This window comes from Juglans regia, chromosome 11 (assembly GCF_001411555.2).
Source record: "Juglans regia cultivar Chandler chromosome 11, Walnut 2.0, whole genome shotgun sequence".
Taxonomy (NCBI): Eukaryota; Viridiplantae; Streptophyta; class Magnoliopsida; order Fagales; family Juglandaceae; genus Juglans; species Juglans regia.
Genome location: NC_049911.1, coordinates 17239403 through 17262518, shown reverse-complemented (window position 1 = coordinate 17262518; position 23116 = coordinate 17239403). Strand labels below are relative to the sequence as shown.

General features: G+C 38.2%; 1 protein-coding gene across 1 annotated transcript; it reads left to right on the top strand.

Moving 5' to 3' along the window:
* Positions 1-18530: 18530 nt before the first annotated feature.
* LOC108993631 (rubisco accumulation factor 1.1, chloroplastic) lies at positions 18531-20198 on the top strand. Its single transcript, XM_018968612.2, has one exon. The coding sequence runs from the start codon at positions 18629-18631 to the stop codon at positions 19958-19960; it is 1332 nt and encodes a 443-aa protein (XP_018824157.2). The 5' UTR covers positions 18531-18628; the 3' UTR covers positions 19961-20198.
* The last annotated feature ends 2918 nt before the right edge of the window (positions 20199-23116 follow it).

Genomic DNA, 23116 nt, shown 5'->3' with positions numbered 1-23116 from the left:
ACAAATACATTAGCAAAACCCAGTTTTCTTTTAATGCCACCATACCTTGCTGAAATTTTGTTTCAGATAAGAATAAAATTGTTGGCTTCTTTTCCTCTACCATACGGTAAAGGTCCCAAACTATTCATGGGTCCCCAAGCCTATGACAGTCCCAACTTATGAGATTCGTGGCTCCCAACAAGCTCTGAGACTCGGGCACTACCAATAGATAAACAAGATCATTTGAACACTTAAGATTATCTAGCATAAATTTTTTCTTCAAAACTATATAATCATAAGGTCATCAACTAGAAAACGACATGAAGTAAAGAGGATTTACATTTTATTCTTTAATCCCACTAGCATCAAACTGCAAGCCCAATTTTGCTTTACATTTGAAACTCCTTTTCCTATTATCCTGTTTATTCGTCATCTCTTTTTACCTTCTTCTCTATACCAAGTGTAAGGGGTTTTCCCCTCACACATAAGCCCACTAGGAGCTCAGTCAATAATGATGGGTTTCGCCTCGATACCTAGCCCTTGGACCCAAACTTGCCCACGAAGTAGCTCGCCAAGTAAGCAATGATGGCTGATGGGACGGGCAAGTCTAACGTCACTCAACTGCATCCCACTCATGGGGAGTCATATAGGGTAGAATGGGACAAAGAATCTTTGATCTTCTAACAAGGGAATATAGACAGATGGCCAAGAGGGCCTGCAGAATAAAGCGATTAGGAAGTCACGCCATGTTAATGACACCATTACCTAAGCAACACGCCACATTAATGGCACCGTCGTAGAGGCACGCCTCATTTAAAGGACTCTGACAAAAGGAACAATAAAAGGGACATGGGCTCCATGTGGGCAGGTACAATTTGTCAGTCCCCCAAACTTCCTGTATAAATAGCAATTTTTGGGTACGAAAAAGCTCTCTGGTCTCTAGACTCAATCATTATTTACAAACTTCTAAAATACTCTTCTGACTTTAGCATTGAAGACCCCCCAATCTCAAGGCTGCCCTCTCCCAGTTGCTTTATTTTTCGTTTTCACAGGCCCAACTTTAAAGACCTGAGTTGTTGGAGTCTGGCTCAAAGGCGTACTAAACACATCTTTGGGATCCTTGTAGATATTACGTGTACTTTGTAGGCTTGCGACAACCCGTTCCAGACAGATTGGGTCTTTAAAGAACAATAGTGCTAACGAACATGGAAGCCCACCAACAAGGAAGGGCAAAGCTCCTAGAATTGGAGGAGGAGACGTCACGGAAGAGAGGTGAGAACATTTTCAGGAAGGGTTGCCTCAGTGTGGTTGGGTGAACGCGGTATGCCCTACTGTGGATGACTGCACCTTACCACCGCCACCTGTCTATACCCCAGCAGAAGGAGAAATTCGAGAGGAGAAGAGACTCAGAAAGGTGGAACCAATCGAGCTATTGGACTTCATTCCCTTAAACTTGAATCGACCATAAGCCACTACAAGGATTGGTAGCAAGATGACGCTTAAGGGGCAGAGCGCCATGTAACAACTTTTCACCGAGCACTAGGATGTATTCGCTTGGAGTGGGTCCAATCACAAACTGCTCGAACAATGTACCTTCCGCGAAGCCAAAGTGGCTGGTTAAGCCAAATGTAGCATTGTCTCTCCAGCGACGGTGAGCAGGTCCAGCCCCGAGACTACCCAAAAAACTTATCTCGATCTCCACCACAACGAAGTGTGTGATCAGAGCCAACCTAACCCAAACTGCCAGAACAACCTACCTCCCCACGAAGGATGATAGGTAAGTAGAAGGCTCAATCTCCTCATTTGAGAGAGAGGGTCGGACCCCCCAGCGTTCTGAAAAACTTACCCTGGCCCCCATCGCGGTGAAGGAGTGGACCAGCCACATCACTGTCCGAATTACAAGAGGGAAAAGTAAGCCAAAAGGTTACCTCAGCCCTCCTGCGACGGAGTGCGGTTCAATCCTCAACTACTCGAAGGCAAAGAGTTACCTTCCTTATAAGTGTCAACAGTCGGGAGAGGGTCTAGTAGCAGATTACCTGAACAACCTACCTCCCCCCGGACCAAGGAGATGGGTCAAGCTAGAGGTTGCATTGTCTCCCTACAGTGGAGAGCAGGACCAGCCCCACGACTACCCGAATAGCTTACCCAGACCTCAGCTACGACGAAGAGTGAGTTCAGCGCAACCTAACCCAAAACTTACCCTTCCTTACATTTTCAACGGGTGGCAGTGAGGGCGAGAGTGGACTGCCAGAACAACCTACCTCAAGTTGGAAACAAAGGGACAGATTGAGCTAGAGGCCACCTTGTCCCTCCTGTGATGGAGAGCAGGTCTAGCCTCGAGGCTGCTTGAAAATTTACCCTGACCTCCATCGGGACAAAGGAGCAGTCCAACCACATCACTGTCTGAATTACCTCATCGGAGGGTAGAGGGGCAGTTTGGCTTGAGGCATCCCAACCCTTCCTTGATGGAGTGCAAGTAGTTCTCAGCTACTCAAAGACAAAGACTTACCTTCCTCGTAAGCATCAACAGGCGGGAGCAGATTCAGTAGCAGACTGCGCGAACGAACTACCTCCCCACGAACCAAGGAGAATGGTCTAGCTTGAGGCCGCCTTGTTTCCCAGCAACAGGGAGCAGGACCAGCCCCACGGCTATCCGAATAACTTACCCTGACCTCTGCTACGACAAAGAGTGGAATCAGTGCCAGCCTAAGCCAAAACTTACTCTTCTCTACAATGTCAACGGGCGAGAGCGGGTCCAGTAACAAACTGCCCAAACAACCTACCTCCCGCGGAGAACAAAGGGACAGGTTGAGCCAAAAGTCATCTTGTCCCTCTTGTGATGGACAGCGGGTCCAACCCAGAGGCTACCTAAAAACTTATCCGACCCCCATTGCGATGAAGGAGACGACTAGCCACATCGTTGTCTAAATTACCTCATTGGGAGGCAAATGGGCAGTTTGGCTTGAGGCATTCCAACCGCTCCCCAATGGAGTACAGGCCGGGTCCTTCGAATGCCTGAATGCTGCACCCAAGAATGCGGACTTCAACAACATGGTAAAAAGCAGCAAGCACTTTGTGTCATAGGCCAAAGCGCACAGGTTTGCAAAGTCTAACTCTTACGAAGCTAAGGATAAAGTTATGATAACCTGCTTATTTTTCAGTCGGGAATTAAATACGCAATGTCAAAGGGCGGGAGCAGGTCCGGTCTTAAACTTTCCTAACAACCTACCTCCTGCGGGGGCAAAAGGGGTGGGTCGAGCTAGAGGTCGCCTTGTCCCTCTAGTGACGAAGAGCGGGTCGGCCTCTCGGTCACCCAAACACTTATCCCGGCCCCCATTGCAGTAAAGAGCAGTCTGTATTATTTAATTTGACTCCACGACCATGGTGCTACTTAAAGGAACATAGAGGCGGGTTAGAAAAATGCTTCCCAGCCTCTCCCCCCTGAGGAGGCAACTGGAGTCTCCCTGACACAGCTTAACTATTATAGGGGATTTAAATCCCCTTCAAATCGACATCAGTGTACGAGAGCCGACAAACGTTGATGACACTTTTTTTTTTTTCAGTTACATATCAAAATAAAGCATGGCAACTCAAAACGGAAGAACTAAAGGACTAGGTGGGGTAAAGCGTATCCAAGAGACCAACGGCAAAAAAGAAGGAAATTGGCTTAAAGAAAAAATGGAGAGACATCAGACTCGTTAACAATATCGCTAAAGACACTGAGAGGATAATTGACTAATGAAGGCAAACGAGGACAATATAAACGGGAAGCCTTTGGTTGGTGAGGTCTTCTAGGATGGGTTTGGTGTTGGCGGGGTGAACCGTAAAGCTCTAACTGACAGAAATCCCTGCCCAGCACCAACCCCACAATTCCCTGCGTCGAAACCCCCAGGCCGGCCACGAGAGAGAGAGAGAGAGAGAGAGAGAGAGAGAGAGAGAGAGAGAGAGAGTTTGTGTGTCTGAGAGAGAGAAAAGAGAAAAGGGAGACCTCGAAAGCGAATGGCCACAGAAGATAAACAGAAAGCAAAAAGGATACTTTTATTAACAACATGAAGCCGTAAACAAATGACAAGTTACAACATGAGCCAGCAGCACAGCACGAGGAAGGTTCGTGATCGTCATCATTTTCCTTGGCAATGACAACTCTGGCTTAATAACAAGCACTTACGTGGAAGGACCTCCAAGAGGAATGAGAAGGTCGTAAGAGTTGGCTCTTGGGGGAGAAACCCTCCAAGGCCTTTTCCCTTTCCCCTCCACCGGTGGGCTTGGAGAGCGGTTGTAGACTTGGGGCATGACCTTTCTTAGCGGGCAGGCTGCATTAGAATGCAAATTGGCTAGAGGGGCTAGATGCGGACGAAGGCTATTCTAGTTAGCAAAGCCTCCAAAAGAACGTCGTCTGGATGGGCCTTCGCCAAGCACAAAAGACCTTGATCCTGACTGCCTTGCCCGCGGTCGTGGTAGGACGATGGCGGTTGTCATTGCCCACAACCCCTCATATGGCGCAAACAAGGAAGGCGATCTAATTTGCCTGGCCAATAGGGAATTCCCACCCCTTGTTGGACATAAAGAAGAATAGGCGACCCCACCCCTCGCTTTGGTAAATTGTGACACAAGTTGAACCAACACTTGGACTAGTTTGAAGTTGTAAATATTACGACCTCGCCTTAGAAGGTTGTGAGTGAGGAGGAACTCACGTGCTATGAGTTTTGGGTAGTCAACCCGGGCCTCCTCCAATGCGTGACGCCAAATGACACAACACAACACAAGGATCCTCCACGCCCTAGGAGGGAGTTGAGCAGGAGCCAACTGGAAATGATTCAACACTTATTGCACTGGACGACATAAAGGCAACTTGAGGCCATTGAGAACATGGTGGGGTAAACCGCCACTCTAGAGGCAAAATCCTATAGGTCTCCTTTAACAACTCCAACTTGACGGGAGTCACCTCCGAACGCCACAAGAAGCCAGCGATCTCCTCTGGAACAATGTCGCCTTGCCCGTTTGAGGCATGGTCAGATTCAGGAAATCTAGTCGGCTCAGAAGGGTGCAAGGATTTCTTGGGGGGCTCTTAGCATCCCGGGAGGAAAGGAAGATGAATCAGAAAGAACAATGCAAGGAGAAGTGCTTGACAAGGAGAGGGGAACACAAAATATTCATAAGAAGAGAGAATAGACAAAGTAATCCGTTGCTGAGAAAGAAGGGGACCTCATATAGACAAGCTTGATGATTGACATCCCAAGGCAGTAGGAACCTACACGCCTCACGAGAGAAGTAACAGCCTAACGTAAATAGTGACGAAGGCACTAAACAGGCGCCACTTAATGTGAATCAGAATCATTGAATTACAACCATAAGAGCTAAAGGCGAACTGTTGCCAGGTATTGTGTAAAGACAAAAAGGCCACTCGGATATGGCTGGAAAACATAAGTGCAACACATTAGCATTGAGAAACCCACAACTCCCCGTCTCGAGAAATGAAAAGGTCGTATTGCCACAGTTGCAAAATTTGATTAATCAAGGAAGGAAATGAAGAATTCCCATTGGACCGAAATTGACGGGGTAACTGTAAGGGGATTTCCCTCTCACTCATAAGCCCACTAGTCACTTGGTCGGGAGTGAAGTGCTTTGCATACCCGGCCTCAGGGCCCAGACTTGCCCACGAAGAGCTCGCTTGCAAGGAAAAGTAAGCAATGATTGCTGATGGGACGGGTAGGCCTGACGCTGCTCAGTCACATCCCACTCATAGGGACTCGTACAAGGCAGAATAGGAAATATGGAAAATCGTTGATCTTCTGACAAGGGAACATCGATGGACGTCTAACAGGGCGTATTGAATAAAGTGATTAGGAAGCCACACCGCATTAATGGCACCACTACCCGAGCAACATGGCACATTAATAGTGTCATCACAGAGCTACGCTGCATTTCAAGGACTAGGGCTATACACCAATGGGTTTGACATCGGTTTTAGTGCCAAGTCAAGACCCCACCAACGCTTGCCATAGTGTATTGAACTGGCCAAAACTAATCGATTGGGGAGGGAAAATTGATCATATCAGTCTCGAAGTGTGTCGGTGTGGTCTTTTGTCTACCGTCGACGTCTTATGCGAAGGAGGAGGAATTGAGAAAGAAGAAGACATGTTGTGCCATTGTTTGCCCTGGGAGTTTGGAAGAATGTTGCAGATGGGAATTGAGGAAGAAAAAAATGTGGGGAAGAAGAAAATGGGGGGTTATTAATCCATTTTGAAACGGCACTGTTTGACTTAAAAGCCAAATGACGCCGTTCTATTATATATATATATATTTTAACTTCCAAGCCCTAAAACAATGTCATTTCACATAATTTCACTTATTTATGTGAAATGGTGCCGTTTTATATACATATATTAAAATAAATAAATAAATAGACTGGATCGGGCAATTCAACGGTTTCCTATGGGTTCAAATTGGCGCCGAACCACCAATATCGATTTTCCCTTAAATCCTCTCGCCTGCCAAATGGTTCCTTGCCAGTTCCGTGCTTTGGTGGCCAGCCTGATTGGTTTCCGGCTGGTTCCCGCGATTCCTGTACACTCCTATAAAGGACTTTGACAAAAGAAATAATAAAAAGGACATGGGCTCCACGGGGCAGGCATGATTTGTCCCTCCAAACTCTCGATGTAAATAGTAATTTTCAGGTACGAAAAAACTCTCTAGACTCTCATTATTTACAAATTTTCAAAATACTCTATTAACTTTGATATCGGAGACTCCCCGACTCAAGGTTGCCTTCTCCTAGTCTCTTTATTCTTCATTTTCATAGGCCCAAATTTAAAAACCTGAATTGTTAGAACCTGGTCCAAAGGCGCACGAAACACGATGTTAACACCAAGATCAGCTTCCTTCTTAGTCTCCATATTCACTAATTGTACATCTATGTCTTCTTGTAAAATATTGCACCCTGAATTAGCCAAATATTGCACCCTGAATTAGCCATTCAATTCACGTACATGATACAAGCATTTCTATACAGGTTCGGTTTGGAAGGCCAATACTACTTTGAAATTGTTGTAGTTGACAGCTTCCTTCACGGTCCATAACTGCTGATCTATCATCATGTACTTCCACATTGTATTTTTTTTTTTTTAGAAATAATTGACTGGAAAAAACCATCTACTAACTTTTCCCAAATGTGTCATCATCATCTTCCTCCTTGCAAAATCCTGATAGTCTTTCGTACTTAAAAGGAAGCCAGACTTGTTAGTTAACGGACGACATCTTTCTAGGGGTTTGTAATGTCAACATTTGCTGATTTGACTCGTATATACGGCCTTCTCCGTCAATTTCTATATGCCTAGTTTGTTTTCACAATTTTTCACAACTTATTTTATCTAAATATTATAATTTTTTTAAATTTTTACATAAAATAAAATAAATAATTTTATTTTTTTAAATCTCAAAATAAAAATAATATTAAAAATATATATTCTAACAATATTTTATTTAAATTTTAATTTTAATCTCAATTCATCTCATCTATAAAAATAAACAAGACCGTTTTGACATCCACTTGTTCAACTTCTCCTATAGTTGATCCACTATGATCCCCAGTCTTCTGATTCGTGCACCCTAAAGTCATATTACTGAACTGAATCCAAAAGGCCATATGATTGAAGCACAGTTCCGTTGTTAATCCATCAAATTACTTTTTTAGACACGATAGATGCTTATCAAACAGTTACACCTGCCTATCCCAAACTATGCGTAGATCATTATCTTTTCAAATTCAATAACCCATAGATTATTGCTTGCTTCTTTAAATTCTATCATCCCCATTGGCCTTCGCACTTTCCCCATTGTGGATCTAAAAGCTTAAATCCTTCTTTATAATCTTTTTCAGCAGTAATCTCACACGAAGCAATGATTGCTTCACCTCTCTTACGGAAGAAATTGCTTCCAAAATAAGAATTCCATCACGTTCTTCTTCAGTTAACTTCATATTCTGCCACAACCTGTCCAACTCTTTTCCATATTTTCCTAAACACTTTCTGCTGCCATCCAAAAGTGGATGTCCTTCAGACTGTACAGAGAATCTTTCGTTTAGTAGACACAAAATAGAGAAGAAACTTCCGTTGGCAAACACTATAGAAGTACCACCTCCTAGAGAGAGGCACTGTGGCCATGCTTGATTATGAAAAATGTTGAAATTTTTGAAAATTTTGAGAATCTTTTTTAGATTGGATTTTGGGAGATAAGAGATCAGAAAAATATGAAAATACTTGTTATATTGAAATCTTTTATCGTGGATAAATAGATTTAAAAGTTGTTTAAATATGATCTTTTAAGAGTTTTCTTGTTTTGGTGTCTATAAAGATTGAATTGATTTTATATTTAAATAATATTTGGGTAATGAATGAATTTGAAATGATCAAGGGGAAAGCTCATTAAATCATTTTAATTATACGTTGTACATTAGGAGTGAACATGAACCACCGAAAACAACTAGAACTGGCCGCCAAATTCTGAAACCAGCCGATATTGGTGGAGAATCAGTCGGCCAACAGTCCAAAGCGATGAAAACTAAAGTTGGTTAGTACGGTTCCGGCTATATTGTGTTCAAACTAGTGAACAACCGATATAATATATTTATATTTTTTTATTCTTATATAAAACGATATTGTTTAACAAAGTTAAATGACATCATTTTGTTATTGTTTTAGAAAATAATAATAATAATAGTAAAACAACACTGTTTGATTTAATAAAAATCTAACACCGTCATTATGGGTTAGGGCTAAACCTGAGTCCCCTCCCTCCCTCTTCTTCATTTCTCCTCTCCTCACCATGCCGTTTCTCCCTCACATCTCTTAGACCTCTCTCCGCTCTCGCTTTAGCCTCCACTCGGCTATCCACCAGTGAGATTCACCTTGCTCTGTTGCCACGATGCCATCTCTCTCTCTCTCTCTCTCATCCCGTTGTCAACAACTCAACATTGCCCATCGCCCACTTGTGTCCCTGTTATTGACAAGTGCTAAACTCGGTTTCAAGGATATAAGTTAATTTGATCTATGTTGTCCATATTATTTTTCGTCTAGTTTGTTTATCTCTACATGTATAGTCATTTCGAGATTTTTGGACAAAATTATTGGGACCGTGAACAACAATCCAAGAGCTATTTTCCATTGTGAGTGAGCTACATGTTGGGTTTAGTATACATTTTTGAATGAAAAATTTAAAAATTAGATTATTGTTCATAATATGTTGTTGTGACATTCTTTTGATGTAAAATGTTGAAAGATGAATGAACTAGAATCTACATTTTAGAGTCTTAGACTTGTAATATTTTGCATGTTGCTAACTAGCTGCTGTGTAATTGTGGTTTTCTGTTTTACATTGAAAAATTGAAAAATTAGATTATTGTTCTTTGTTCATTGAATGTGTTGTTGTGATTCTATTAGGACGTTGTTTTGATGTAAATTATGGAAAAATGAGTGAACTAAAATCTAGATTTTAGAGTCTTAGATTTGTAATGTTTTGCCATATTGCAAACTAGTTGTTGTGTAATTGTGGTTTTTTTTTTGTTTGTTTTGTATTTTGTTTTTGTACTTTGTAATTATTATTTTTTTCACATGTTAGATGGCTTCTTTGTCAACTCCAATTGATGTTGACTCAAGCGAACCAACCGCAAACTTGGAAAATGATGTGAGTGATGCCCAAACATCATGACCCCTGAGTGCCACTACCTATAATATTTGTCTATTTCCTAAAAGATGGATGGGTAATTCTTCGTCATTTGTTTGGGATCATTTTAAAAAGGTAGTGGGTTGTCTAGTAGATGATCCCTAAGGCAAGCATAACTATTATGACAAGATCTATGCTTACAACTCAGAGGGGAATGAGACTTCACAATGTAAAACCATTTGCTTGCATATCTTGAAAATCCTCATAAACGTGAGTCATTAGATAAGCACAAAAAAAAAAAAAAAAAAAGTTGGTGAGGCAATATCTGAGGAGGGGGTTGAAGATGATATTGATAATATTGGTGTAACTGATCCGACTTGGTCAGGTTTTGTACATTTTTCATAATCGAACCAGTGTAAACTAGTTTTAAAAATTTAAGAACCGATATATTGAAACCGAAACTTCTGGTTTTTTAGTTTCGGCACGGTCCGGTCCTATTTTTTTCAGTTTTACAGATTATCTATATTAGTAATAATATAATATTTACATATACTGCATTATTAGTCTATTTATCTTATAGTATAAGTACATTATTTTATTATAATTAATACATACTAGTATAGTTTTAAATTTAATTAATACATATTAATGTATTTTATTATAATTATCTTATACTAGTCTAGTCTATATAAGTTTTAAACTTTTTTTATATGAGTATATATGATCAAATATGTAAAAATATATTTACAAAAAGAATATATATTATAATTTATTATGTATTTATCATTGATATAATATATATATATATATCAAAAGGAAGTTTATATTAATAACTTAATATTAATGTTTATGTTTAAGATTAAAATAAATATGTTATATTAAAAATTACAATATTAATTTTATGTTATAAGATTAATAGACTTGAATAATAAGACTAGAATTTTATGTTATAATAACTAGCAATTTAGTATATAATATATATATATATATAATATAATATAATAGAAAAAGTTATATATAATATAAAAAATTATAAATATATATCGGCCCAGTTCTGTTTAAAGCGGTTTTCAAAATATGAAAATCGGTATCACACTGATTTAGGATCAGTTTTGATTCTTAAGAATTGGTCCTGTATTGGACCGCATACAAACAGGACCAAACCAGTCAATTTTGTCCGGCCATGTCTAGTTCAACCAGTTTTTCGGTTTTTTTTATACCCATAGTTGGTAGATGAAGACTCTTGTAACCCACAATTAAAGTGAAGAGGCTATGAGGTTGGTGATTGCAGAAATTATAATTATAGATGAGTTGTCAATTAGAGTTGTTGGAGAGCATGGATTTAAGAAGGCGTGTTGGTCTCTTCGGTTTAAGATGTTATGTCGCGTCACACTTGCAAGAGATTGTATGAAGTTATTTGCATTGAAAAAAGGGAAACTCAAAATGTTGTTTAAAGATGGTGGCATAAGGATTTCATTAACTATCAATATATGGACATCAGTACAAAATCTTAATTTTATGTGTCTAACCACACATTTCATTTATATGAATTGTAATGGGTTCTTCCCACTAGCCATGGCTTGGCCTAACCTTTGGCTCTGATACCACTTGTCATGGTGCTGAGTCCTTCAAGCCCACAAACTGCAGCACATTGCTAATTGTCCACTATAGTAGAGTAAGCTGAAAAATCCCTTTCAATCTTGTTAGGAAAGCCTAAGGGCCGTGCAGTTTTTCGAAAGTGCTAACGAGTAAGATTGCATAAAAAAATTCATAACTTTTGTTGAATTCCTAATCATTGAGGGGAAATTATTTGGAGATATGTTGACTTATGCATCCTTGATTGACTCATTGAGAGGATATTTCTAATAATTGTGGATAATACAAGCTCAAATGATTTTACTAGGCCTCGTTTGCATTCAAAACCCACCTCAACTCAACTCAACTCAACTCATCTCATCTTATTATTACAACTTTTCTAAATTCTCACACAAAATATAATAAACAATTCAAAATTTTCAAATCCCAAAACAACTTTCTCAAATTTTCACACAAAATATAATAAATAATTCAACTTTTATTCTACTATTCACAAACCATCTCAACCCATCTCAACTCATCTCTGAATCCAAACCACTTGAATCTTTGAGACTGTTTTTTACAGAGAATGTGTTGGGGAAAATATATGCATATTGTGCTCATATTTTAAACTTTATTGTAAATGAGGATTTGGGAGAGTGTAATAACGCTATCACAATGGTTCGAAATATGGTTAGATATGTGAATTCCTCCCCTACGAGATTAGATTAGTTTAAGAGATATACAAAAAAAATAAAAAAATAAAATAAAATAAAAACTGATTGTAAGAAAAGGTTGTCTATTGATGTACCAACTCGATGGAACTCAACATGCTTGATGTTAGAGACTGTTGAGAAGCTTGCGAAAGTTTTAAGGCATACTGAGAGTGAGCATTACAATCTCATCTCTTGTTTTGTTGATGGACATACAAGGCCTCATTGAGTTGAGGAGTGAGAGACAGAGCAGGTGCTTGTAAGGTTTCTAAAAATATTTCCTGATATTGCAACTACGATATCTTCTGGGTGTTTGTTTGTCATGACCAATACCAATTTTAAGAACATTGTCAACTCCAAAAATGGTTGTTTAGGCCAAGCTAAAGTCATAATCATTATTTGATGAGCATGACTACAAGCATGAGAAGGAAATATGATAAATATTAGGGGTCATTAGATTGGTTGAATTTGTTGATATTGATTGTAGTTATACTTAGTCCACGTAGCAAGTTAGGGTTTCTTAGTTTCCACTTAAAGAAAATTCATGATGAGACTTGTGCTAAAGAATTGGTATCGAGTGTAAGACAATTATTAGTGAATTTGTATGATGGTAATTATGACGCCCCCAAATTCTACCAAGGATCAGACAGATATTTGAAGCGTCGAGACATGCAACACAAGATTACCTGTCCTTGTTCATGACAATTAAAGATGCAATATACCTAGCATGCAATTAACAATATGCAATATTCGCAGTGAATAATTTTTTTCTTTGAACAATACTTTATGACATTCACAATATAATTAATATCCAAAAGGTTACAGTACTTGTCCAACAGGTTTATTACCCAACAGGTTTATTATATAATTAATACTGGACATAGAACTCCCTAACTACATGCAACACTATGGTAACTGCTACGCTAATCCATTAAGTAGTTCGTGCAACTCGGTCAAGGATGTCATAATACTATAGAGGAAATGGAGCATCGAAGTGATGAGCTCAGCATCGTGCCGCTATCTAGTCAGCCGCCTCCAATCTTTCATCTGTCACGGATCGACTACCGTGTCCTATAATCCTGGCGTATGATCTACCATTCTGGGGGGAATGGTATTAGGAACTATTACAATGAAATTTGATTACAAATCTCAACAAGTTAACCGAAAATTTAACATACAGTTTAAATATGCATGTATGACAATAAAAACATTAATGCATACGTGATAACCATAAATAAGCATGATGTGACTAGACATATAACATGACATGAACTGACATGACTTAAACAAAGCACAGACTAAACTTGAAACTTGAAATGACAAGAACTGACATGAGAAGATCTGAACTGGCGTGAACTTAAACATGACATGAAGTTGAACGTAAACTGAACCTGAATTGACTGAAATTGAGCATGAATTGAACTGGACATTAAATAACAAGAGCATAAATGTGAAATACATGAATTTGAGATCTTGTTCAATAACTAAGCGTGATTAATAAAAATCAAATATGGGTGTTACATGGGTCCCCTTGAGCCATGTATCCCTACCAATTACTGCATCACAACAAAGAAATTTTCACCAGCTGTGAGTACGTTAACATATGTGCCAGTTCATAAGTATACGCACTTGTTGTGGAACAAGTAATGTACGTATCTCATGTTAGGTATCTACATTAGCATGAGTATGTATAAAACAAAATTGAAATGTGGGTGGCAGCATCGGCATTAGTGTCTGACTTTGCTCTAATGACCAATTAATTAGACCCCATTTGAAACCTATTGATCTTTAGCTTGTCAACACAGGGGATTTCACACTAATTTAGACACTCCAACATGAAACAAATGAGTTTCACTAGGATATTACATTATCCTAGCATTTAGGTTCATGATAAATGTAAACAGACTTGACTGACATAAAAATATTAGTTTCGAGGTATACAAACTGTACTCGAGATACAACCTAACATAACATGAAATGACAAATGACCTAACGTAACGTAACGTGAAATGTGTATGAGATGTATCACTTGATGTAACATGAAGCAAACAACAATACATGACATGACATAATGTGTCAAAGATAACATTATATGACATAGCATAATGTTTAAAAGATAACATTATGTGACAAAATATATATATATATAGTGTAACAGATAGATATTGTGTGATAGAATATATCGTGTAAATGATAAATACTTCGTGATAGAATAATATGTGTAATATATCAACATAGTGACATGGCATAGCATAGCATAGATGATAACAGAAGTACATAAACAATAGTTCCCTTACCCATCGCACATACATAGTAATCTGACAGTAAATTAGAAACATGTAACACGAGAAATTGTAAGTAAGGATTCTAAAAATTAGAAACTTTATTACTAATAACTTAGTAACATGAAATATGCTAACTTAGAGTAAAATGACCATTTTACCCTCTACATGTGAAAAATAACCATTTTTCCCTTAACTTAAAGATTTCACATCCTAACTCCAAAAATACCAAAATTTACATTTCTCATGTAAATTTTATTTTAAACTCAAATATCAACTTAGAAAAATTTAAAATAACTCACAACCATTAAAATCACACCAAAGCCAAAACTCCCTTGGGTCATTTCTCTTTGATTTTTGTTGCATTTTTATCAAACTTCAATACTCATACTTAAACCAAAATATTGCAAGATAGATCATCACATCCTATACTTAGAAGCATGCTTCAAACAACCAATAAAAATTCACTTCACATAAACACAAAAGTTTTTAGTAAAAAAATCTAAACTTTTTAACTAAAATACAAACTCTTAAATCTCAAATTTTTGACTCTTTAAAAAAAAATATCTCCAAGAAATCCAAAAATTCAAAACTTTCTTTTAACATGTCCATAACACTCCTAAGAATTATCATACTATGAATCATCTAACACAAATCACCAAAAAATACAAAAATCAAATTTGAAGCACTCGACTTCAACACTTAATCAAAACAAAATTTTCTCAACTTTGGTTTTGATCAAAGCTCTTGATCTGAGCCATATCATGATAAAAAAAACAATATCATATAGTTTAAAAATATGTCCTAAACTAGATCAAAGTATTAAACTTAAAATCACATGGCTAAAAATAAACTAAAACATGGATCTATCCAAAGACTTCATATTTTTTACTTAATCGAGTATTTTCATGCATAAAAATCATATCTTTACTAATCAACTCCTAAATTGTTCCAACCAACATCCTAACATGTAGATAAAAGGTTTAGGATCATCAAATTAAAATATCAAAGTCATTTGGAGTAACATTAAACTACAAAAAGTCCAAATTTTCTTAAAATAGAAACTATTTTTCTTTTTCTAGTTTCTAACAAACATTCATATAAAAATGTTAGCAATACTACATAAAAACTTTGGACCCAGATCTTTCTATTAGCTTGGTCAAAAACTTCAAATTATAACACACTATCTAGTTTATCGCCTAGACAGACCTTTCCATAGTTAAAGAAAACTTCAAGAATGCTCAGAAAACTGCTCGAGATAAAACTCTCAGTATTCTCTCCAAGAACGTGAGTGAAAGGGATGAAATGAGGAAGAAAATGGCATGCATGACTCTTACACATTCTGAAGAGTGAAGTGAGGTCTTGAGTGACGCTTGAGTGATGGAATTCTTGGCCAAAACAAGGGGCAAATTGCCCATGGTATGGGCTGCCTTGAGGTGCCTTGTAGGTGGTTGTGGTGAGGTGTCATTTGCTTTCCTATCAAGAACTATTTGACGGTTGTCATGAGTAGTGGGTGGTTAGCCTTGGGTGGGTGGAAACTTCCTCAAGAAGTCTTGCCAAGGTGGCCAAAATTCATGGGCCTAAAGGGCCTTAATCGAATTGGCTTCATTTTGGGGTTTAAAGAGAGTTTGGTTAGAGTTTCAGATACTATCAAGCTCAAATCCAAGTTTTCTTGGACCAATCAAATTTTCAAGACTTAAAGGGTTGAATAATAATGGTATAACAAGAATTTGAGGGATTAATAGCATGTGTAAAGTGATTTAATCAAGTGGTTATTAAACACAATGTTAAAAATTAGATCTATTAGGGTTTTGAAATCAAGTTTAGGGTTTGAGGTAATCCTTTAGGTTTCAGTTTCCTCCAAGCTTTTTTGGAGTTTCAATTGGACTTTTTAGTGTTTAAAATTTCGCTAGGACTGAAACCTTCTTTGGTTTGGTACAATTTGAATGGTTGGATGTAATATGGTTTTGCTTAGGTAAGATGATCTTACACCTTGATTTCCTTCACATTTCCATTTCATGGTTTTTATTGGTGTCAACTGTCCAATGCTATTCGTCAAGTGTGGCTAAGATCTTGCCAATTATCCAAACAAAACTTCTCTAACCTAATTTGGACATTCCACAATGTGGTTTTAAAAATACTGAACTTGGTGCTACTATCGATGTTACTATTCACTCCTGGAAAAGTGAAAATAAACTTTACACTGTAAAATCCTAAATGATTATATTAACTTAATAGGGCAAATCTTTTATCAAATTTCAGCTTCGAAGTGCCTTAAAATAATCAAAACGTGTTTTAGAACAAACGTTTCATCCGAAAACTGAAAATGAGTTTATCGGCCATAAAATCCTAAATAATCAAATGGGTTCAATAGTGTAGACCATAACTTATTCTGAAACTTCTAACTACCTCAAATAAATAAAATTGCATTTTTTGTCTCATAGTGAGTAGTAACATTGACTATTCTAACTATGCGATTGATTGATTCGTTAAAACTTACGGAGTTTTCACGAGGTTTCTAAAGCATATAGAAATTCCACCATTGAATTTTTAACAAGTTGTTATAGTAATGTCGACGCTGAGACATGATTGTGCGATGAGTGAGATCTATTGTTACCAAAATATAGTTGGATTAGCATTTATCAAATGGTTGTGAGGCCTGGATCCCATATTTTGGCTTGCTGATTTGGAAGAAACTTAATGAGGCTAACTATACTATACTTGTGAGGATTCCACGGTTGCATCCGAGTTAGTATTTAGTATTGGAGATCGTGTGCTTAATTCTTTTCAGAGTTTATTAGTTCCGAGAACTGTTGATACCCTTATATGTGCTCAAAATTGGTTAAAACATTTGTCAATACTAATTGATATTCGAGAGTCTATGAGTAATGTGGAAAGCTTCTTGGTGGCATCAAATAATATTTTTATATTCACTTGCTTTTATAATCTAATTTTAGTATTTCTCATCAGCAAAGTTTACTTATATTTGATATTTTATTTTTGTCTAAGTTTCTATATAGAGTAATCAAATATCACAACTATTCAAGCATCGTTGAAGATTATTTATCTTATGTTTTGTAATTGTAAAAATTTTATTTTGTAACATTTGTATGATGCATTGGTACTTAGGAAAATTTGGTTTGTATTTGTAATGTGTATTAAACTTCTATTGGAGTTGTTTTTATTTTGTCGACTGGCTTATCTAGTATGTACTATTTCTATTTTTTTTTTGTTAACCAAACATTACCAATATAATTAAAAGTTTAAAACGAAATTTAAATATTAAAAATGACATTTAAAATGTCACTACACTAAATCAAGATTTTAATTGGATCCTAAAATAATCTAGACATAGTTTTAAGAAAAAAGGCCAAAAAATACAAGCCTAAACTGACCCCACAACCTGCCAAACTGACCTAAACCGGTTCGGCTGGTTCTCTTTTCCCCGTCGATCGGTTCTAGGGAAATAAAAAACCGGTTGGTTTGGTTTTAGACCGAAGTCGACCGACCGATTCGATCTTTCAACCCTACCAAGCGTCCCTCAGCTTTTTTTTTTTTTAATTATTGAACTCAATGAAGATATATTAGACCATTGGCACTCATTTAGGTAAAGTTTGGCTTTTGTTACTCACTCAAAATTTGAATCCGATGTTGAATTACTCATCTTACTCATTGTATTAATAAAACATTATTTATTTATTTTTTTAATGCATATATTTTTTTTATTTTCTTAAATATATTTTTATTTTTATTTTCATAATTCCCAACAACCTATACATCAAATTAGGCTGCGTTTGAATTTCAAAATCATTTCAACTTATTTCAAACCGATCATTAATGAGACTTATTATTTTTTTAATTTTTTTATAAAAAATTAAACATATTTCAACATATTTCATTCATTTAAATACATCTCAACGTGATTTAGAAAATATTATTATTCATATATCAACTCAAATCTCAATAAAATCTCCTCATTTGATATCACTTTAACACTCAAACGTAACCTTACATAAATGATAAATGTAACAGTTTTGATCTACAGATGAGTTTCGAGAGAGCTAAGGTAAGAGAAACAATATTTTTTTAAAAAAATAATACTAAGCTACTATGTACATACATAAACCAAAGAAGTGTATCATAAAATTTTGGCCCAATCCAATGCCAGCCATTTTCATCGATCTTAAGCGAATTTTGTATTGCAATGGCACCAAGCCAATGAATTGCTAGTCGTTTTGACAAACTAGATCACTATTTGCCAATTTGCCAGTCCTAGGCTATGTTTCCTCCAACCCAATGTCCGAAGGGCCAAAATATCTAAAATCTACTAAGTACGAACATCAGATAAGGCTGGGACTGTCCTCCTCCCCCCTCTCTCTCTCTCTCTATCTCTCTCTATCCTTCCTGCACTCCCCCACCATGGTCTCTGTAACAGTAAACACCTTCAAACCCCTCTTCTCCTCCACTTTCCTCAATCCGCACCCTGCTCTCAGCCTCCCCCTCCACTCTCCCTTCCCTAAACAACCCCACAAACCCATCTCCGCCACTTTCACCCCACCTTCCAAGCCCCAACATCGGCAGCTCTACCAACCCTTCAGGCCTCCCCCCACTTCCCCTCTCCCTGCTCAGTTCCGCTCTCTCGACCTATCCAGCCGTATAGACATCCTGGCCAACCGCCTTGGCTTGTGGTTCGAATACGCCCCACTTATCCCCACCCTAATCCGAGAAGGTTTCTCCCCATCTTCCATCGAAGAATCCACCGGAATCTCCGGTGTCGAGCAGAACCGCCTAGTGGTTGCTGCTCAAGTGCGAGACTCCCTCCTACAATCCAATACCGACCCTGAAATCCTCTCCTCGTTCGACACGGGCGGTGCTGAGTTGCTGTACGAGATTCGGCTCCTGAGCGCCCAGCAGCGCGCCGCTGCGGCCAGTTACATTGTTGAACAAAGGTTTGATGCCAAGGGCGCCCAGGATCTCGCCCGCGCCATGAAGGATTTTCCTCGTAGGCGTGGGGATAAAGGGTGGGAGAGCTTTGACTATGCTCTACCTGGTGATTGTCTCTCCTTTATGTATTATAGGCAGAGTAGGGAGCATAAGGATCCATCGGAGGAGAGGACCGCTTCTTTAGAGCAGGCATTGAGGGTTGCGCAAACCGAGAAAGCGAAAAGTAGGATATTGGAGGATTTAGAGGGGAAAGGCGAGGGAAAAGGAGGGATGGAAGGGGATATGGAATATGGGGTTCGGGTTCCGGTAGTGAGGTTGAAGATTGGAGAGGTAGCAGAGGCGAGTAGCGTGGTGGTATTGCCGGTTTGTAGAGCTGAGGAGATGGAGGGAGGCATTTTGGAAGCGCCGTGGGAGTGTGGGAGTGAGGGAGAGTTTGGTGTGGTGGTGGCAGAGAAGGCATGGAAGAGGTGGGTGGTGTTGCCGGGGTGGACACCAGTGATGGAGTTAGGAAAAGGGGGAGTTGCTGTATCGTTTGGGGATGCAAGGGCATTGCCATGGAAGGCGAATAGATGGTATAAGGAGGAGGCTATCTTGGTGGTAGCTGATAGGGGTAGGAAAGAGGTGGCAGCCGATGATGGGTTTTATTTGGTGGCAGTTGACAGTGATGGACGCGGAGCCTTGAAGGTTGAAAGAGGGTCGGCATTGAAGGAAATGGGCGTGAAGGAGAGTTTGGGGACTGTGGTTTTGGTGGTTAGGCCACCAAGAGAAGATACTGATGATCAATTGAGTGATGAAGATTGGGAGTGAAAGAATCGAGGTAGAGTGATACTGTCTGTGTTAATCAGTGACACGAGTGGGGATATTGATACAATTCGTTTAGGAGAGTAGAAGCTGGAAGTTCTACAAAAGGGACTTCAGATAAATGCGCCCGCTAAAAAGGAATATTTTTTGTGTTCTTCCACTAGGAATTTTCATGTAATTCTCAATCTTATTCATCAATGGGGAAATTTTAGCCCTTATATTCTTGGCTAGTATTTGAGGTTCATTTACATATTCATATGTGATTGTTCACTGCCTTTGTTTTCCATTGACATTGTTGCAAGTGTTTGTCTGTCATCTGATGCTGTTTAATAGGCGGGGAAATTTACAGATTTGTTAGGAGTCCTCAGATCGATATTCCACTTCATGGTTGAATCTATGAATTACTGCAGACATTGGCCAATCCATGAATGCCGAACTTGTTTTGTTTAACTTAATTATGTAAAGTAGTTTGATTTTGGAGGTCGGTCGTTATCTACTCATTTACCTTGCCTTCACCCTTGGCATATCTTCATAGATTTCATTCAGCTGTATTGAAGACATCTTCATGATCTCTTTTCATGAAATCAAGATTAACTAGTGATGACTACTCAGTTAGAAACTAAAACCTGCATATCTTCATTAACTACTATCAATCTTTTTCTTCTGGAAGTTCCTTTTTCGTTAGTGTTATGGACATATACATTTCGAAGCCTTTTTTGTTCGTATGGACTTTTGTAGATTAAATTATACGGATCATTGGTTGGTTTCTGTTACATTTGTGCATCATAGGACATCAGAATCTGATGCATTTACCCTGTCTGTACCATTTTAGAAGGGCTGCTGTGTCAGCTCGAAATAGAAGTTCTAAAGAGGCAGGCACCGAAAATGAATCATTGATGACAGACACAGAGAGAGAACCACTTTTTTGAGTTGCCGGCACAGGGTGGCTGGTCCGTGCCCCTGCTCCTAGTAGCAGATTCAGTTAACTTCAGTTCCAGTATAACAATTTCCTGTAATCTGTAGTAACTGGTTGGGTTCTTGTCCTTTATACCACTGGATTATTTTTCTTGGTTAGATGTACTGGTGGTGCTGCACTCTCGAGGTTTGTGTTTCTTGGGAAACTCATGTAGTTTTTAATTACCAAATGAAGAGTTGTGCTACTATATACAGCCCGAAGTTACCCCTTGAGGTGGCAAAACACGTTGCATCACGTGGTTAAATTGATAGAGATAAAAACAGACCAAGACTTCTCCGAGCTCTATTCCTAATCTCAGACCTCCTCAACACCGAGAACTCTGTTTTGTCCCGGAGCTCTTAAATCTGTGCGATTCCATCTTGATCAATTTTTAATTTTGACTTCTAAGCGTAGACGCTGTTAAAGTAATATCAAGGTACATCTTAAGATCAAATTCACAAAAACAATGAAAATTTAACAAACAATTTATATTTACAAGACAACATATTACTGTTTGTGATGATAAGAAATCAGTATACTAAATGATCTTGAACAAAAATAATAAGAAAAGAGAAATAAGTTTTAGAAATTAATCACTAACTATATCAACATCAAAATGGAGTTATTTACTAAGAGAGTGTGGAATGAATTAAGAGTGAAATTGTTAGGAAGTTCCCGCATGAGTGAAGCTAAAAATAAAAGTGAATCTATTTTTCTAAAATTACTAAGAATCAAGAGATTTAAAGAAAACGTGCGGAAGTTGACTTAAACTTGTAAGAAGCAATTAAACAAATACTTGAGATGCAATTTTCGCCAACTAATTTGGTGATGGATTTACTTCTCTTTTCATTTTCTCTCAACCATTCTCTCATTCCTAGAAATCATGGTCGGATAATATAGCAATGAACCACAATTTTTATTCTAATAAAACTACTTGACAAATTATATGACAATTATAGAAAAGTGAAAGAAAAACATCAAAGTCATGTTACTTGTTCAAGTATCAATTGTGCATTTACGTCTACAATTGATCTAAACCAAGAACAAAGAACTCTAATATTTTCTAGATGCACATTGAAATATAATCCATCAAGTTAATCATCAAAAGCACTAAATATTGAAGAAAATCCAACTCCAAATAGTCATGAGTTACTTATTGAATTCCAAGCTAAAAATCTAGCCTATCATCTCTAGATTAACAAAATGCTCAAAAAGATTAAATTCCAACATCACTAATTACTGTTTCAAAGGAAAATTGCTGAATAAAAAAAATATTGTATCCCTAAAATTTGCTGAAATCCGAAACTAAGAAGAAAACCAAACGAAAATAAAGAAGAAGTAAAAAGAACTGGAAAATAAACGAAGAAGAAGAACCAGCCGCCTGGAAAATAAATCTGGAAAAAAAGAGAGTCCCGGCGCACGACAAAATATTTCTTTTTATACTCTTAGCCCCTTTCTGCGTTTCACGTCTTCCAGCTACCCGTTTCACTTCAGCCCAGCATAGGTTCTGCAGTTGTGTTTCAACTCCCTATTTCGTGCGATTTGAGCCACTGCTGTCCGTGCGTGAATGGGTCCTGCTGTGAGTGCGTGAGTGCTCCATTTTCGTGCGTTCCGCGTCTAAGCCTTGCGTTTTGAGCCAGGTCCTACAGTTCACATTTCTTTTCCTGCTTTTCGAGCCAGCCTACTGTGAGGCCCGATCCAGCCCAGGTTCTGTACAGCATCAAAGCCACGTAGCATTGCACGTCTCCCTGGTCTGCGTTTTGATCTGCCCAGCACCATTTCAATTCCGGCTCCCTGCAGTGCGCACCTTCAGCTGTGCGTTTCATCTCAGCCCAGCACCATGCCGTTTCGCATCTCCATTTCTTGCTTCACTTTTCTTTGCCTTGCAGTACTTTTCCGAGTGCGTGAGTCTGGCCTTTTCATGTTGTTGTGCCAGTTGGGTATTTCCAAGAATACCCATGTGTTTTAATATTTTTTCCATAATGCCCTCCAACATAAATAAAATATGAGGAATAAAATTTTAGAATATTAATTTTGGTGTGAACTAATTGCAATACAACTCATTTCAAGTGCAAAATATCAAAATTTAATATTGAGTCAAGAACTAAAAATTACTACATAATTAAGTGCTTCATTCATATTTTGGTTAAACAAATCATTCACTTTAGCAGCTTAATCATGTAGTTTTTGACACTTTATCACTCATT